Source organism: Nomascus leucogenys, chromosome 11 (assembly GCF_006542625.1).
Source record: "Nomascus leucogenys isolate Asia chromosome 11, Asia_NLE_v1, whole genome shotgun sequence".
NCBI lineage: Eukaryota > Metazoa > Chordata > Mammalia > Primates > Hylobatidae > Nomascus > Nomascus leucogenys.
The window spans coordinates 104,282,252-104,301,149 of NC_044391.1; the positions used below are offsets into that span (position 1 = coordinate 104,282,252).

The window sequence follows — 18,898 nt, forward strand, 5'->3', positions numbered from 1 at the left end:
TTTTCTTCTGAGCCCTCCAAACTGTTCCAACCTCTGCCTGTCACCCAGTTCCAAAGTCACTTCCACATTTTTAAGTATCTTTTCAGCAGCACCCTACTCTACTGGAACCAATTTTCTGTATTAGTCTGTTTTCATGCTGCTGATAAAGACATACCTGACACTGGGCAATTTACAAAAGAAAGAGGTTTAGTGGCTGGATAGGCCTCACAATCCTGGTGGAAAGGCAAGGAGGAGCAAGTCACAACTTACATGGATGGCGGCAGGAAAAGAGAGCGCTTGTGAAGGGAAACTCCTGTTTCTTAAAACCATCAGACTTCATGAGACTCATTCACTATCATGAGAACAATGCAGTAAAGACCCATCCCCATAATTTAATCACCTCCTACTGGGTTCCTCCCATAATACGTGGGAATGTAGGAGTTGCAATTCAAGATGAGATGTGGGTAGGGACACAGTGAAACCATATCAATGACTAAAAACAAAAGGAGCCATCTCCTTGTGAAAATAAAATTCAGTCGTACACTCTGGGAACAGCCTTAAGAAGTTTAACTAATTTCTCTTAGGAAGAACAATTTAATATACCCAAACCATGATGTTCTTGAGCATTTGAATGGATTAAAAGGGAAAACAACAGCACCACTACTATTACCAGTGGGCTAATTCCCTTGCTTCAGGCATGTATTGAGCTGCCACTTCACCCTGGTGGGTCACAGGATTGCAAACCTGTTGAGATTGTTCACTGCACAGTACTAGCATGCCTTTATTAGTAAACACAGAAAAACTAGTATCTCTTATCCTCCTTAAATCTTTGCCAAAATAATTTCTTCCAACCTTTTAGTTTGTATTTACTTTGCTCTGTAACTGTTCAAGAAGACACACACAAGCAAAGTTGTTGTTGGTTCTAGCCTCAAGCAGACTTTGACAAAAACTGGCTCTGCCTTCAAGCAAAAATGAGAAGTGTCCTTTCCATGGTGAAGTGGACAAGTCATAGTCTTTAAATTCTTATTACCAAGTGTAAGGTACATGGATATGCTTGGTCAAGGAATAGGCTGAGGTGGACATCCAGGCCTGCATGACTCAGCAAATTTAGCGCACAGGCACATACTGCACTTGTTTGCGTAAGCTCATACGCCACTATTGTCTGTAAAAGGTGTAACTGCCCTGCTAACGCTGTTCAGGGGCTCTTGGGGCTCAGCTCGGCTCAATATGGCTTGACATGGTGGGAGTGCTGGTGCCCAGAGAGAGCCAAAATTGTCCATCGTGCAGCCAGACAGGTGGGAGCCAGGACACATCTTGGCTTGCTCATGCCCAGAGAAAGAAAGAGTTAAGCTGCTGACCCTGAAGGCAAGGGAGAGCCAGCTGTGCAGCTGCAGGCATGGGAGTGGCAGGAACCACAGAGCCAGAGCAGACAGCTAAGATAAAGGTGAACAGTGTGAGAGAACTAGTGTAACTAAGCTGCTAATAAGAGCTGCTGCTGAAGAAAACCATATTCAGCTGCCTACGGCCCCCCAAGTGTTCTTTCTGCTCATCCACCCACTCTCCTCGGACGTCAGCATGGGCTGGACAGACCCTGGGACCTGACACCAAGAATTTCCTACCATCATCTGTGATACTTAAAACATATGGGTTTCCTTTTGGTCAATCACAGAGTACCTGTATTTAGTAAATGACTTGCTATATGCATTTAAGTTACTTGTCAGTGATTTTCAAGTACCTGTAATAAAGTTCCTAACTCTTTTATAAAACATTCATGTTTTTGATTGGTTTCAATCATGAAATGTTGAGCACTTTTATAAAACATTCATACTCAGGAGCAACTTCAGATAACTGAGGGGACCAAAGTATAATACACATATAGAAAAGCACATTTGCCCTAAGTGTACAGCACTTAAGTCCATTGTTTACTTAAACTGAACTGAATACACCTGTGCAGCCAGTGCTCGGCTCAAGAATCAAAACATCACAAGCATTCCAGAGACCGCTTTATGCTCCCTTGTAGTTACTACAGGCCTCTTCCCCAAGGTAGTACGACACTCTTTAAAAGCTCAGGTGGTTCTAATCTGCAGACATGGTTAACTATGACCTCTTTCCCAACCAGACTGAAGACAACTGGCAATCGAGAGAACTCGTGTGGCCAGGGCGGTGGCTCACATCGGTAACCCCAACACATAGGGAGGCCAAGATGGAAGGATCACTTGAGCCTAGGAGTTTGAGACCAGCCTGGGAAACATAGTGAGACTTTGTTTCAAAAACAAACAAAAAATTAGCTGGGCATGGTGACGTGTGCCTACGGTCCCATCGCAGCTACTTGGGAGGCTGAGGTGGCAGGATCACTTGAGTCCGTGAGTTCAAGGCTGCAGTGAGCCATGATCATATCACTGCACTCCAGCCTGGGAGACAGAGTGAGACATCATCTTAAAAAAAAAAAAAAAAAAAAAAGCTAGGCTAAAAAATATTTACATCTTCTTAAGTTTCTCAATATAGCCATATCACCAGACATTACCAGAAATTTAGCTCACTTGTAAATTTTACTTTAATTTCTATAAAAGTGCTTATGTCAAAATGGCCACATTAAGAACGATTCTAGACTTTTAGAAAACTTCTTTCAAATCACTATACAAGTGTTATTCAGTGTCCTTTACTAGATGGCCAATAAGTTTCTTCTTTAAAGTCAACATTAAAGGAAGGTTTGCTCTCCTAATCGGCAAGTATCTTTTTATTAGAGGAGAACTTTGTAAATTATAACCCACCAAATTTCCTTTCTGGTCAGGTCTGCCCCAAAGAGCTGAACAGCTTTACTTAGGCTAAATTTTCTGATTTAATTCCAACGTTCATTCACTCATGTTAACGTGGCTTTTGCTCTTTTATCCTTTATTCTCACCACGAATTTTTGCAAGCTGCCCCAAATCTTCAATATCCAGGCAAAATGAATATTTTTTGAAAATATTTTATTCTTTGAAAAATACTGTCTAAAAGTATTTTCTTTTCAAACATTCTTTGAAATATACTTCAAAATAAGCACTATTCCTTTCTCATTGTTTGTGTTACAGCAACTAACATGATACTATTCTAAATAGGTACAAGCTTGATAAAGTCCCTGGAATTAGCATATCATACATTTGCTAGAGGGTTGTTATTTAAACTAAAAAATGGTCTCAGAAAAATGGTCATTAAAAAGAAAGTGGATTTTCAACTCTTGAGAAGGCAACTTAGAAGAGAAAGCAATAATAAAATAAAAAGGAAGCTCATTGGCCTACAAGAAGTAATTTTTAATTAATAAAAATTTCTAATTAAACAACACCTTCCCTTTTTAAAAAATGCAGGGCAAGAAAGTTCTACTGCTCAGGCTGGTCCAATGAACAGGGAATGGGGCTGGGAGTCAGAATACTCTTGTTTAATCCTTTCTCTTTCAATGACTAGACAAGTTTTGATTTCAGATCACTGGGGGATCTTGATAAAAATGCAAATTTTGCATAAATGCAAATTACAGTGGGTTTAGGGTAGGACTTAAAGGCTGTTATTGTTTTTTATTTAGAGATGGGGTCTTGCTATCTTCTATAGACTGGCCTCAAACTCCTGGGTTCAAGCAATCCTCCTGCCTCAGCCTTCTGAGTAGCTGGGATTACAGATGTGAGCCACTGTGTCCAGCTTAAAAGTCTGAATTTCTAACGAGCTCGTAATGTCAAACCTGCTGTCCATGGACCACACTTTGAGTAGCAAGATTTAGATGATTTGGAATAACATCATGCAACCTTCTGTGCATTAGATGTTATGCCCAAGAGATGAAGGTAATACTACCATGGCATTTATGCTTAAACACATGATAAATACATAAACTGATATTTATGTTAAAGGGCCTGAACTCCTGAGGACATGTGAGATACATACGTATATCTCCATGTACTATTATCATCTTCTTACTCTCCTAAGGACCTTTTACTTCAAGCTATAACCAAAAAAGCTTTATAAACAAGCATATTTTAAATATGCATTTGTATAAATTAATACCTATTCAGTTTAAGAACTCTATTCTAAAGAAGAGACACATCAATACAAAACAACTATACATATTCACTAATTTGAGTTAAGGACTTGGCTGGGCACAGTGGATTACACTTGTAATCCCAACACCTTGGGAGGCTGAGGTGGGAGGATCACTTGAGGCCAGGAGTTTGAGACCAGCCTGGGTAACACAGGGAGGCTCCATCTCTACAAAAATTTAAAAAATCAGCTGGGCATGGTGATGCAAGCCTGTAGCTCTAGCTACTTGGGAGGCTGAGGTGGGAGGGACTGCTTGAACCCTCACTGCTGCACTCCAGCCTGGATGATAAGTGAACCCCTGTCTCAAAAAACAAAAATAAAAACAAATTGAGGACTGTGTACAAGGTGACTGGGTTGCTAGGAGGTATGCTAAAAAAAAAAAAAAAAAAAGGTGTAAGATGTGAGTTCTTCCCTTAGGAAAGCACAAAGGAATTATGGAGGAGCCAACCTCTACATTAAACTCGTTAAGCAAAGCACTAATGAAGTATAAATATGACTAGAACAAGAAATCAAATGCTGAATGATCAATGTGCTAGAGGAGACAATGAAGAATTTCTAAGGAGCAGGAATTCAGGTGAGTGTGACGAGCAACACTACAGCAATTTACTTTTAATTGTTTTGCCTTCTTTCAGTGTTGTTGTCCCTACCTTTGCCCCCACTCCAATCATCCATTTCCCCACCCAGAAGCCATAGTGATTCTATTAAAATGTAAAGCAGATGGCTTTACTCCCCAGCTTTAAAAAACCTCCCAATGGCTACTCAGAATGAAATACAAACTCCTTATCAAGACCTATAATGTTCTAACTTTGGGAGCTGAGGCAGGCAGATTGCTTGAGCCCAGGAGTTCAAGATCAGCCTGGGCAACACGGAGAAAGCCCATTCCTACAAAAAATAAAAAATTAGCCAGGTGTGGTGGTGTGCACCTGTGGTCCCAGCTACTTGGGAGGCTGAAGTGGGAGAATCACTTAAGCCTGGGTGTTGGAAGCTGCCGCGAGCCATGACTGTGCCATGCACTGCAGCCTGGGCAACAGAGCAAACACCCTGTCTTTAAAAAAAAAAAAAAAAAAAAAAAAGGCTCATAATGTTCTAAATGATGCTACCCCTACCTCTCTCTGCTCCATCGTCTCCTACCACTCTCTTCCTGTAAGTTGGTTCTCCCAGCCGCAAACTCAGCCTTCTACATGGTGCCTTGTGAAGGGGCTCTGCCTGTTTGCCAGTGAGCTTCCTGTTAGGTTTCACCAGTAGGGGCCACTGCAGGGAAACTTGAACAAGGAAGCTTTCCTACTCCTCGCCGCCCAGAAGTGGCCGTTGGCTCCAGTCTTCAGGTTCTTTTGGAACTCCAAGAACCAGCCTCATTAAGCCCCCGGCAGCCAGGTAGGGCCCCTCCACAGATCTGAGAACAGCTGCAGAAGGTCCCTCCACCAGTCTCTCCTTCAGCCCAAAGGGTGGTTGTCAATTTCTGTTATTATTATGGGGTAATTTCAACATCCCCGACCCGCCTTCAGCTCTCTAACACTGGTGGAACTAATTCCTAAACTAAGTTCCTTCTGCTGAAACGTCAAATGGAATTTTGGTTTTACTGACTATACCTGAATGACACAGCCCCTTACTGCCTTCACTCCAACCACACTGAACATTCTTCTCTCTTGAACACTAAGCTTGTTTTCATCTCAGAGTCTTGGCAATTCCATTTGCCTGAACCATCTTCCTTAAGTTCCCTACGTGGCCCTAGAATGAGACTGGGAAGTTGGGGTAGAAAAATATTTCTTTCTTGCTTATATTTTACCTTGTAATTTAAAGCCCTACCTACCTGTTTCTCCCAAAGGATTTGAGCATGTAATTTTGAGGATAGAAGCACTGAATTCTCTCCTAATTTTAACTTGTAATTTAGACCCTCTTTCCACCTATTTTCCAAAGGATCTAAAGTACACAGGATCCAGTAAAAAGGCAGACTGGCTGAGAAATGAGATGGGACATGCCTAGTTTACAATGATAATCCAATAATCAAATGTAAAGATCTTGGGAAGGGCTAAAAATAGAAAATTTCTATAAGTAACTTTGCATCAGTTGCACAAAACGTATTCCTTTTGCACTGCAAATCTCTTCACAACCCTCACCTGTGCAGCAGAGGCCTTGGCCACTTGAATGATTTTCTCCATAGATAGGTAGCTCTGCTGGCAGGGAGCGGGGCCGATGGAATATGCTTCATCTGCCTGTTTAAGAAACATCACATGCTTAAAAGACTTTATAGCTAGTACATACTCATACACTATACGGAACTGCTTCAGAGTCGTTTTATTATTGTAAATAAAAATGCCACTCCCTCCGGAACAGTGCAAGAATTGAAAAACTGAAGTACCAGTGTATGTCTATGCTATAAAAATAAGCCAGTCTTAGAATCTTTTGCATGAAGAGGGTAACAAAACTTGGTTTTCATGCATAAGCCACACTGGTGTGAAACTAAAGTGTCTCAGGATAGAAAGCAACAGACATTAGTCATGATATTATTACTAAAACAATAATAACCTTAAATGTATTCAATGCCAAAAATTTATATTTGACAATAGAAACAAAATACATGACAGATGTACACAAAGAAAAAAGCTTACAAAGTTGATTAAAGTTTATATAATTATCAGAGTATGATAATGCTTTCATACATTTGTGAATTATTTTATATCATTCCTTAAAACTTTCACACAATCATAGCATCCCTTGAAGTAGACCATTAAGAGCACATCATTCATTCATCCCAAGAGTTACTGAAGGCCTACTACGTGCCACACTTTGAGGTGGGAGCTGCCTGTATCATAGTGAACAAGACAAATGTCCCTGTCTGGGGGGAGAGACAGACTTTAAACATACATTCACACACTTAATGACAACTGTGATGAACGTCATGGAGGAAAAACCAAGGGCATAAAGGCTGTAGGAGGAAGGACTGATCTGGTCTGAAGGTGATCAGGAAATGCCTAGGAGGGAAGTCAGGGGAGGCTCCTCAAGGATGATCAAGACTTTGCCTGGCAAACAGATCAAGAATGTGGAGTTGGGAACAGGAATGGAGCTGAGGGTGAGGCTCTCAGGCAGAGAAAACAATCTACATAAAGGTGGGAGGAAAACTGGTCCAGTTGAGCGACCGAAGAAGGCTTGTGTGTCTGGAACACAATGAGCAAGGGGTCCAGAGGCCAGAGAGGATGCTGGACAGAAAGCTGGGCACAGATTTCAAAGGGCCTGTGAGAGGTTAAAAAGCTTTGGGCTTTCTCCTAAGGCAGCACACAAAGAGACCATTTTAAATGTTTTTTCTTGTTGTTGTTGTTGTTTTGTGGGTTTTTCTTTTGAGGTAAGTCTTGCTCTGTCATCCAGGCTGGAGTACGGTGGCGCAATCTTGGCTCACTGCAACCTCTGCCTCCCAAGTTCAAGCGATTCTCCTGCCTCAGCCTCCGGAGTAGCTGGGATTACAGGTGCCTGCAACCACGCCCAGCTAATTTTTGTATTTGTAGTAGAGACAGGGCCTCACCATGTTGGCCAGGCTAATCTCAAACTCCTGACCTCAGGTGATCCGCCTGCCTGGGCCTCTCAAAGTGCTGGGATTACAGGCATGAGCCACATTGCCTAGCCTGTTTTTTCCTTTTAACTCCACAAAACACAAATCTATTCTCATTCTAAAGAAAGTGAATTATAATACAAACGCAAAGTAGCCCTTTGGTACTCCCCCCATTGCAGTCTCCTTCCAGATAGAACATCCACTATAATAAACCTGGGACATATTGTTCCAAATCCATATTCCTAACTAGTCATATATGTTTATATAAACACATGCAGTTTTAGTTCTTGTTTTTACATAAATAGGATCATACTATATAATTATCTTCTGCAACTGCTTTTTCCATTAACGGTATGTCTTGGGAACTCTTTTTCTTGCTAGTACACGTCTATACCTCATTTTGTATAACATTTGAAAAATATTCCATAGTATCGCAGTATCGCAGTTCATTTAATCATGTATCTCTTAATGCACACTTAGGTTATAACGGCAAAAAACTGGATGCAGGCAAGGCTAAAGCAGACATTCCTGTACACGCTTCTCTTAGCACAATATATGTGAGCATGTCTGTGGGACAGAAAACTACAGGAATGTTTGCAGGGTTGGGTTGAAGGATATACATAGTTTAATAGCTCCTGGTTAATCAGCCTTGAAATGCTTTTACCAATATATATTTCCATCAACATACCAGTTTCTAACTACCCTCATCAACACTGAATATTATCCACCTTTTACATTACTGATAAGCTGGTGGACCCTATAAAGGTTTAAAGCATTTAAGAAGAGGAGTAACTCAAGTACATTTTTATTTTGTACTCTCAGTCTGGCTGAAAAGCAGAAAATAGATTGCTGGCTGGGGGTGGGGGACAGTTAAGAGTGGAGGTAGTGAGGCTACTTAGGAGGCTGCAGCATTTGGTCAAGCAAGAGGTGACAGTGGGGCTGGGCATGGTGGCTTATGCCTATAATCCCTATAATCCCAGCACTTTGGGACAACATAGTGAGACATCATCTCTACAAAAAATTTTAAAAATTAGCCGGCTATGGTAGCAAGTGCTTGTAGTCCCAGCTACTCAGGAGGCTGAGGTAGGAGGATTGCTTGAGCCTGGGGGGTTGAGGCTGCAGTGAGCTGTGATTGTGCCACTGCACTCCAGCCTAGCTGACAGAATGAGACCCTGGCTCAAAAAAAAAAAGGTGATTGTGGCTTTGAGTTAAGTTATAGGTGGGAGGGGGTGGAAAGAAGTGGAAAGAAATATTTGGGAAATACAATTAACAGTACTTGGTCATTTACTAGATGAGGGGGGAAGGATCTAGAGTAGGAAAGAAGAGAGAAAAACGCTCAAAGACTTCTAGATCTCTGACATTATTGTTTTTATTAGCAATGGTGTTGTCCTCTACAGGGTTAGGGAATTCTGTAAGAAATGCAGGTTCAGTATAGGTGAAGGGTCATGAGTTCAATTTCAGTCACACTAGTTTGGTGCCTGTGACAATATCAAAGTGGAGATGTTGAATGGTCAGTTGGATATACATGTATCACGCTCAAAAGAAAGTCCGGGCTAAAAACAGAAATTTGGGAGTTTTTCTCAAAGCTATAGGAGTATATAAAATGATCCAGAACGAGAGTACACACTGAAAAAAGAGGGCCAAGGACCAAGTCCCAAGAAACTTCAACATAAGGGTCTGGTGGATGGGTAGGGTCCAGATAAAGGACACTGAGAGAAGACAAGAAGGCAAGAGGTTGAGAATGCCATGAGAAGAATTTATTTCTAAAAGAAGGGAGCAGTGTACTAGGATGCTAAATGCTGCTGAGGGGTCAAGTCAGCTCAGTCCTGGAGACTCCACTGGATTTAGGGACATGGATATTAACAGTCTAGTAGAGAGTGGTTGAAGACACACATCATTGAAAAATGGAAGATCCTTTTCTTTTTGACACAGGAATGTCTCATTTTGCTTTATGTTTTATTAATACTGTTAATTGACAAATCATAATTATATGCATTTATGGGGTACAATGTGATGTTTTGCCACATGCACACAATGTGGAATGACTGAATCAAGCCAATTAACCTAGCCATCATCTCACTTATCTACTATTTTTTCATGGTAAGACATTTAAAATTTACTCTCTTATTTTGCGAAAGTTCTTTTTTTTTTTTTTTCTTTGAGACGGAGTTTTGCTCTTGTTGCCCAGCCTGGAGTGCAATGGCACGATCTCAGCTCACTGCAACCTCCGCCTCCCGGGTTCAAGCAATTCTCCTGCCTCAGCCTCCTGAGTAGCTGGGATTACAGGCATGTGACACCACGTCCAGCTAATTTTGTATTTTTAGTAGAGATGGGATTTCTCCATGTTGGTCAGGCTGGTCTCGAACTCCTGACCTCAGGTGATTCATCTGCCTCGGCTTCCCAAAGTGCTAGGATTACAGGCGTGAGCCACCGTGCCCAGCCGGGAAAATTCTTAAAAAGACAAGAAGAGAAGGGATCCAGAGCACTGACCTTTGATGGGAAAGATGGATGCAGACGTAACTAAGTCAGCAGATTCTGTGGCAGGAACCTCAATTTTATTTTCTCTGTGAAATCAAGATCATCCTGCTGCAAATAGGTGGGTAGAGGGAGAATTGGAGGTTGGAATGAAGTGAAACAGGTTTGAAATACTCATTGCACAGAATGAGAAAAACAGTGGCTATAGAGCCACAAGGGCCTGCTGTACAGTGATAAAAGCCCGGGTGGGGCTGCCCATCATGAATTGACGCTAGTGCTTGGAGTCTTGCTGCAGGCATAATGAAGTAAAACAGTTGGACTCACCCATGCTTGGAGTTACTTCTGGTGGATAAAAGCTAGTGATAGGCTGGGCGCAGTGGCTCACGCCTGTAATCCCAGCACTTTGGGAGGCCAAGGTGGGTGGATCACTTGAGGCCAGGAGTTTGAGACCATTTTGGCCAACATGGTGAAATCCTGTCTCTACTAGAAATACAAAAAACTAGCCGGGAGTGGTGGTGTGTGTCTGTAATCCAGCTACTCAGGAGGCTGAGGCATGAGAATCACTTGAACCTGTGAGGCGGAGCTTGCAGTGAGCCGAGATTGTGCCACTGCTCTCCAGCCTGGGCAACAGAGCAAGACTCAGTCTCAAAAAAAAAGAAAAAAAAAAGAATAGAGCCTGGATCTTTCTCCTTGTATATACGGAATCTGGACATGAGCTACTCAAAGTGTAGTCAGTGGATCAGCAACATTCTGTGAACTGTTTTAACCAATCCTCAAGGAGATAAAGACCTTGCCTATAAATCAACTGTTCTACTAAGCACACTGCTTAGTTCAACTGATGTTATATCTGAAAAATGTTCCCAAGAATTATCAGTGAGCAGTTTGAACTTACCTACTTCAACCCTGATAACACTAGCAAATATCAGCTGTCATCATAAAGAACTAAAATACTGACACAGTAAACGAATAAACGTAAGACATGGCTTCCAATTTTTAACACATACCATATCTACATGCATGGAATTTCTGTCAGCCTCACTATAAACCGCCACAGTCTGTACACCCAGTTTTTTGGCTGTGCGCATCACCCTGCAGGCAATTTCTCCTCTGTTTGCAATGAGGACCTTGGTAATGTTTCTTCCTGTTTAAAACACCATGAAAATCACACAGAAATGTTACTGGAAAGCAAAGAATGAGAATGAGAATACGATCTTAACTGGCTGATAAGGACTTGAACCGATAAGTTCAAGCTTTTTGGTAAAACTAGCACAACTGAGCCCAAAATGACCACTTTAACTAATATTAGACAGTACACTTCTTTTCACTTAAATTCAAGATACTCATTAACATAAATTACTCAGCTTTTTAAACTTAAAATACAAAGCAACATAAAATAAAATTAAAAGATGCTTTGTTATGCCAAGGATCAAATTATAATAGTGTTAAATTATCATCGTTAATAACTACTCTTTTATTTATTTATTTACTTATTTATTTTTGAGACAGTGTTTCACTCTTGTCCCCTAGGCTGGAGTGCAATGGTGTGATCTCGGCTCACTGCAACCTCTACCTCCCAGGGTCAAGCAATTCTCCTGCTTCAGTCTCCTGAGTAGCCGAAATTACAGGCGCCTGCCACCATGCCTGGCTAATTTTTGTATTTTTAGTAAAGATGGCGTTTCACCACATTGGCCAGGCTGGTCTTGAACTCCTGACCTCAGGTGATCCACCTGCCTTGGCCTCCCGAAGTGCTGGGATTACAGGTGTGAGCCACCACACCCAGCCAATACTAACTAATCTTTAACAAGCACTTTCTGTGCCTCAGGTCCTGTGCTAAAAACTCAACATCGACTTAAATTTTCACAATAATCCTAATGAAATAGATACTATCATTGTTATCTCAATTTTAAAGATGAAGAAACTAATGCTGAAGGAGCTATTATTTTCCCAAAATTACACAGCTAAAGAAAGAATCTGGGACTTCGACCTAGATCTGCGTCACTCCAGAATTTAAGCTCTCAGTCACTCTGCCCCTCTGCCTCTATCCCTATGTACACAGGTGTGTGTGTGGTTCTCTTGCAACACAAATGACTCTTGTACCAGTCTACTGGCATGGCACCATAATGACAAGCTACTGCATATATAAAATGTACTTCTAGTATCACACGTGAAATAAATGTTCTTTGACGGTTCATAATAAAGTTATTTCTTCAATAGAATCCATAGGCTCAACATAATAAAGTTATTTCTTCTTTTAAAAAAAATAAAGTTGCACCTAATTTAAAAGTGTTTTTCCATGGGGCTCTATAGAGCCCAAGAGTTGTCACAGGGGCTGATGGATGACGTATGTACGAGTGCAGGCAGGAGAAGGAGAGCAGGGTAGGTAGAGGGCTATACCCAATCAGCTAGCAGTTATACTTTATTACACTTTTATATGTTTTATAGTTGGGAATTCCATGTTAAATTTTATTTGGAAAAAAAGGTTTTGCTACTTAAAATAGCTTTTTCAAAGAACTGCTTTAGACCATCGTACTTATGATTTTCCAATCCAATACACTAAAAGGGTCAAATGGACAGAAAGAACGAATATAAAATGTTCTCCATTATTGCCCTCTGTATTTTATTTTATTTATTTATTTATTTATTTATTTATTTATTTATTTACTTTGAGACAGAGTCTTGCTCTGTCGCCCAGGCTGGAGTGCAGTGGCGTGATCTTGGCTCACTGCAACCTACGCCTCCTGGGTTCAAGCAATTCTCCTGCCTCAGCCTCCCAAGCATCTGGGATTACAGGCACCCACCACCACGCCCAGCTAATTTTTGTATTTTTTAGTAGACACAGGGTTTTGCCATGTTGTCCAGGCTGGTCTCAAACTCCTGACCTCAGGTGATCCACCCACCTCAGCCTCCCAAAGTGTTGGGATACAGGCATGAGCCACTGCGCTCAGCTGCCCTCTGTATTTTAGACTTAACAGCAAGAGTTGATATAAAAGAGGTGAAAACCATGACTTAACACTTCCTAGAAAATTATAATGAAAATCCAAAATTTATGATAACGAATTCTATTATGCACACATTAAGGGATTAAACATTTCCCTTTCTTAAACACTTCCAATGTGAAGCAAAATCAAATAGAACAAAGTCTGTCAGTACCTGTGGTTGTTGTGTACTTCATGGTTCTTTGCCTCCACACCCATGTCCTATAGCATAAATCCAAAAGGAATTATAATTAAACAGAATAGGCAACACAATTGTTCTTTCAAAAGAATTTCAGTTTCTTAAAGCATGAAACCTTAAGCCAACTAACAATGCTTTAGTAAGGCTTTCTTAGTGGGTAGAAAACTAATCCAGAACTCAAGAGTTAGAGGTCTGGCTGTTTTCCCTCGTACTACCTGTCCTTGAATGAGTCACCTAGCCTGCTTGTTCCTGAGGCTGGCATAAGACCACAGAGTCAGAGATGATTAAACAACCAAGGTATACCAACATCATCTAGTTTAGCTTTTTTGAAACCTTTTTGGCTACAACTTACAATACAAACTACCCAGGACACACACTTAATGAAAACAGATGTTTTATTAAAAATGACTCATTCTGCCTTGGCCAGGCGCAGTGGCTCACACCTGTAATCCCAGCACTTTAGGAAGCCGAGGCGAGCAGATCATGAGGTCAGGAGATCGAGGCCATCCTGGCTAACACAGTGAAACCCTGTCTCTACTAAAAATACAAAAAATTAGCCGGGCGTCATGGCGGGCACCTGTAGTCCCAGCTACTCGGGAGGCTGAGGCAGGAGAATGGCGTGAACCTGGGAGGCAGAGCTTGCAGTGAGCTGAGATCGCACCACTGCACTCCAGCCTGGGTGACAGAGCTAGACTCCATCTCAAAAAAAAAAAAGACTTTTTTGGTTCTTTCAGTTGTATTCTATTTTATTAAAATATGCTGGTCAATCTACAGTTTGAAAAATACCAATCAAGTTTAAACATTAGACATGTTTAAAAAGTAAGACCAGAGAAATAAATGGAAGTTAAACAGGGGCAGCAGAAAGAATGTTGGCTGTGGGACCAGAAGAGCTGCATTCTCATCTAAGTACCTCCCAATGACCAGCTTGCCCAGGGTCGAGTCACTTTACATCAGTGTTTCTCCAACTTTTTTTTCATTATTACCCTCCTAATGAGAAAACTTTTAAAAGATTTTATTCCTTGTAGGAAGGGTGGGGTAAGCTTGAGCTTTGGAAAGCCGTAAACCATGACAAAATCTAAGATTTTCTGGCTCTCCTAAGAATCAATTTCCACCCTTTAGCGGTGATATCATCCCAGTTGAGGATGCAAGATTTAATAGCGTGGGCTTCAGTGTTCTCACACACGAGATGAGACTGTAAGAGCTGATCTTGAAGGTACCTCTCAGATTTAAAAGTACTATACAATTCTATTCCAAGTCCTTGTATTAAAAGAAAACGGAGAAATGGGGAGACAAAAATGACTTGAGGTATCTTAATGAGGTAGAAGTCTCCACAATTTTTAAGTTTCGTGATACCTGTTTATAAAATAAAGTAACCAAGAGCTGACAGAAAACAGGTCAGATTCACTTTAAGAACAAAAAAGTATAACGTCTATTAAGTTTCAGCTAAAGAGGATAAGCGGGCCAGGCACGGTGGCTCACGCCTGTAATCCTAGCAATTTGGGAGGCTGATGCGGGGGGGATCACCTGAGGTCACGAGTTCGAGACCAGCCTGGCCAACGTGGTGAAACCCCATCTCTACTAACAATACAAAAATTAGCCAGGTGTGGTGGTGGGCACCTGTAATCCCAGCTACTTGGGAGGCTGAGGCAGGAGTATCACTTGAGCATGGGAGGCGGAGGTTGCAGTGAGCCAAGATCGTGCCACTACACTCCAGCCTGGGTGACAGAGTGAGACTCCATCTCAAAAATAAATAAATAAATAAAAATTTAAAAAAAATTTAAAAAGCATAGGCAGGCAAACCAACAAATTACAGAAGCAATTCCACCTATCTTTTTGTCTATACCTGGAAGATGTGGTTATAAAGGACTAACTAACCATTTTAGATTATTCACAAGGCACAAGATAAAAGCACAGCGTGTCCATTAGAAACTATGTAAGTAGGCAGTAGTATACACATACTGTGTATATGACTATGTAGTTGAGCACAACTAGTATTTCACTGGAGCCGAGATGCAGTAGACATCTACACATCTATATGCATTATACACTCATTGCCCTACAATGCACACTCAGATGCTGCCATCCATGAGGAGCTGCTGGGAAGACCCACAGCTTTGGCAGGAGAGTTCTGTAAGCTAGCTTCCTCAGGAGGCTGCTGCTTTCCCACACTTTCCATTTTAGCTGACCTTACCTTCTTGATCATGAAGGAGGGGGATCATCTTTCCTGATCTTTATGAGGTATTTTCTAGCTCATAGCATCGTCTTCCCTTCACATTCTTCAGATAGGCTTCTGATAAGTGTCAAGGCCTATTCTGGGCAGATGCATCTATTACATGGTTGCTTGTTGGTAAAGCTAGCTTAAGACTGATTAAGTTTCAAGGCTACTGTTGACCTAAAGCTTTCTTCTGCAATCTTCTAGTGAAGACAGAAAAAGAGCGCTAGGAGAAAAGAGGGAGAGAGAGAGATCCCACTTAACTATAATCCTCTATCCCGACAATGTTCTGATAGTCTATTCTATTTTTCACAATTATCTAAGCTGCAACTTAAAAGCAATGGCTTAAACAAGATTAAGAAGCTGCTTCCCTGATTCAAGGTAGCTCTATACCAGCTTATTGTCATGTCTATAATTCTGCCACTAGAGATTATTTTCTCTGAGCTACTAAAGATTCATAACATAAAAATAATGTAAACTATCTGTACTGTTAAGATTTTTTTGTTTTTGTTTTTGTTTTATTTGGGATGGGATGTCACCCAGGATGGAGTACAGTGGTGTGATCATGGCTCATTACGGCCTGGAACCCCTGGACTCAGGCCGTCCTCGCCCTCCTCATCCTCCCAAGTAGCTGTGACTACAAGTGTGTGCCACTATGCCTGGCTGATGTTTTAATGTTTTGTAGAGATGAAGCTTCACTATGTTGACCAGGCTGGTCTTGAACTCTTGAGCTCAAGCAATCCTCCCACCTTGGATCCCACAGTGCTCAGAAACTGCTGAAAATACAGGCATGAACCAACTCTCCTGGCAAAGAGTTTTACTTCTATAAGCCATTAACAACTCTAACACTCTCCAGAGTGACATACTTGAGGACAGTTCTTTAGACAATAGCTAAGCTTTGAAAGGGAAAAGAGAAAATGGGTCTATGGTACTATCCTGAAGAGCCCTGGAGACCTAAGAAAAGAAAAACCAGAAGAACAAGAAGAACATTAACATTACTTTCACCAACTTTTATTTTTTTATTTTTTATTTGAGACGGAGTCTCACTCTGTCGCCCAGGCTGGAGTGCAGTAGCACGATCTCAGCTCACTGCAAGCTCCGCCTCCTGGGTTCACGCCATTCTCCTGCCTCAGCCTCCCGAGTAGCTGGGACTAACAGGTGGGGACTACAGGCGCGTGCCACAACGCCTGGCTAATTTTTTTGTATTTTTTAGTACAGACGAGGTTTCACCGTGTTATCCAGGTTGGTCTCGATCTCCTGACCTCGTGATCCGCCCGCCTCGGCCTCCCAAAGTGCTGGGATTACAGGCGTGAGCTACCGCGCCCCGCCAACTTTCAACGACTTTATGTTTCTCTGGGCCACTCCTACAATTAAGCAACTAAAAAGGGCATCTACAATATTTCTGGAAAATACACGCAAGCAAACGTTCATATAAATGGTTGAATTTGCATTTATAGACTGATCTTATGTACCAGATTGTGCTTAAACCTCATTCCATGAATTAATTCATTTAATTTTCACAACCCAAGGTACTCGTATCATCTCCAAGGTGAGGAAATTAAAGAAGAAATATTAAGTAACTTACCCAAAGTCACACACCTAGTGAGTAGCTAACTAAGCTAAGACCCCAGCCTTGACTGCAGTCTGTGCCCTTGAACACTAAACTGTCACTCTTTCCAGAATGATGAAGGATGATAACGATGAAGCAAAAGAACACAAAGAAGCAAAGCTATCTACAAGCCTCAGGGTGTTTTCACTGCCAGAGTTATTGCCACCAAAGCTTAGAGCTCAAAATTTGAAACAGAGCTGGAGTCAGGTGAGCTAGACTGAGTCATCTGATAGCGTTGTTCAAACTTGGGTACAAGAGTTTTTGACAAAATAATTTCCCAGCTCTGTGGAAGGTACATTTGCTCTTCTTGACAACTTCACTCCTTCTAACAATGAGAAGGAACTCCAGGAGTCCTTCTCTTAACTGGATACCTGATGGGGCACAGCTGAACTGAAAATGGCTTTGAGGGCATCCTGGCCCCATTTCTTACTAGCTGTGTTTCGTTGAGCAAGTCGTTGATCCCTTTGGGCTTCCCCGGAACAGGATTATAACAACGCTCCCACCTAAGGGGTGCTGCGAAAGCCCGATGTAAACTGCTATGAGCTGCAGCAACGGCGAGGGGAGCCTGGAGGATGGCGGGCCCAGTCCTCAGAAATGGAAAAACAGAAGCCAAAGGCGCGCTGAAGCGTGGATGTGCGGAAGCGGGGAAAAAGGGAAGGGCTGGTGGGGATGTCTTCCTCCCGACTCCATGACTGCCAGCAGAACCCCCCTCGAAAGTGGCTGGGGTTTTCCTACCGTCCTCCCCACCCCGACCCCGGGTTCCGCCGCACCTCCCACCGCTCACGCGCGTCCGTGCACCCCTCGCTCCCGCCTCTGCCCACTGCGCCATGGCCCCTCCACCCACCTCGGCGGCAGGAGCAGGCTCGGGAGACGATGCCACCGGTTCCTCTCTGCCGCCACCAGCAGCACCGACACCGCAGAGGCCGCCGCCATATCCCTGGAGCCCGGCCACTCCGCAACTCCCCAGCGCAGAGGCAGCTGCGTCCCACACGCCAAACCCGTCCCTCCACTACGAAGCCTCGTGACCCCCGCCGGCCACCGTCGGAGCCTGAGCCTTGCTTTGGGCTGATCCAAGAATGTGAGGGCGTCTCCACGAACACCAATGAAAGACCAGAGCCCGGTTTCAGTATCAACGATTGGTCAGTCTGGCCACGTGCTCGTGGGGGTGTGGCCTTTGTTTCTGCGCCCCCTGGGGCCTGCGCCGACTAAGGCAAGGGTTTTCTCCATCCTCAGCCTCCTGGTTCCCTGTCACTGTTTCTTCCTGCAGCCCGTGGTGTTCCTTCGCTCTCGTCACCTTCTGGGAGAAGAACCCTGGGGAAGAAGCCAAATGCGGATGGAGAGCAGGATACACAATTCTCTAGTGCTCTCAGGGATGAAAAAATAAATAAGCTAAAGTGAACATCTTTAAACCACCTGAGCTTAAAACAGGTATTCTGACTATTGGGGAAAAAAGGGAGTCAAAGAGCAAACTGAGGAATATCTAGAGAATAAAGAAACTGTAAACACTACATGTAGATGCTTCATGAGGAAAGCAGGAGGGAGAAATTAGGGAAGATAAAGGAAGAAATACATGAATTCAGGAACCCAGTGTCAAAGGACTAATAAACCCACAGGTTCACAAAAAATAAAATAGTTATCTAATCAGAAATAGAGAAAAATGCACATTTGACATGATTTAAAAAACATAAGCGGGGGAAAATCACAGACACAGGAAACAAATTATAGATTTGTAAGATGCTAATTTTGCTTAACTTCAAGTGAACTTAAAACTGGATGAAATGGACGATGTTACAAGAAAATACAATTTATCAAAATAGATCCTGGCAGAGACAAAATTTAAGCA

At 42.3% G+C, this 18,898-nt stretch overlaps 1 protein-coding gene across 6 annotated transcripts in view; it reads right to left on the minus strand.

Moving 5' to 3' along the window:
• Nucleotides 1-18,135, minus strand: part of MCCC1 (methylcrotonoyl-CoA carboxylase 1) — a 91,210-nt gene extending 73,075 nt beyond the window's left edge. For 3 of the 6 annotated variants that reach the window (XR_004032353.1, XM_012510761.2, XM_030822871.1), the window contains exons 1-4: nt 17,900-18,129; nt 13,211-13,257; nt 11,065-11,201; nt 6,159-6,254 (exon numbers count right to left, since the gene is read on the minus strand). Coding sequence is in view for 5 of the 6 variants with exons in the window: in XM_012510761.2 (XP_012366215.2) it covers nt 6,159-6,254; nt 11,065-11,201; nt 13,211-13,257; nt 17,900-17,988 (369 nt within the window). In the remaining variant the exon portion in view is untranslated. Of the gene's footprint in view, nt 1-6,158; nt 6,255-11,064; nt 11,202-13,210; nt 13,258-17,899 lie in introns of all 6 variants that reach the window. The other 3 variants (XM_030822873.1, XM_030822872.1, XM_030822874.1) reach the window with 2 other exon arrangements.
• Nucleotides 18,136-18,898: the final 763 nt, after the last annotated feature.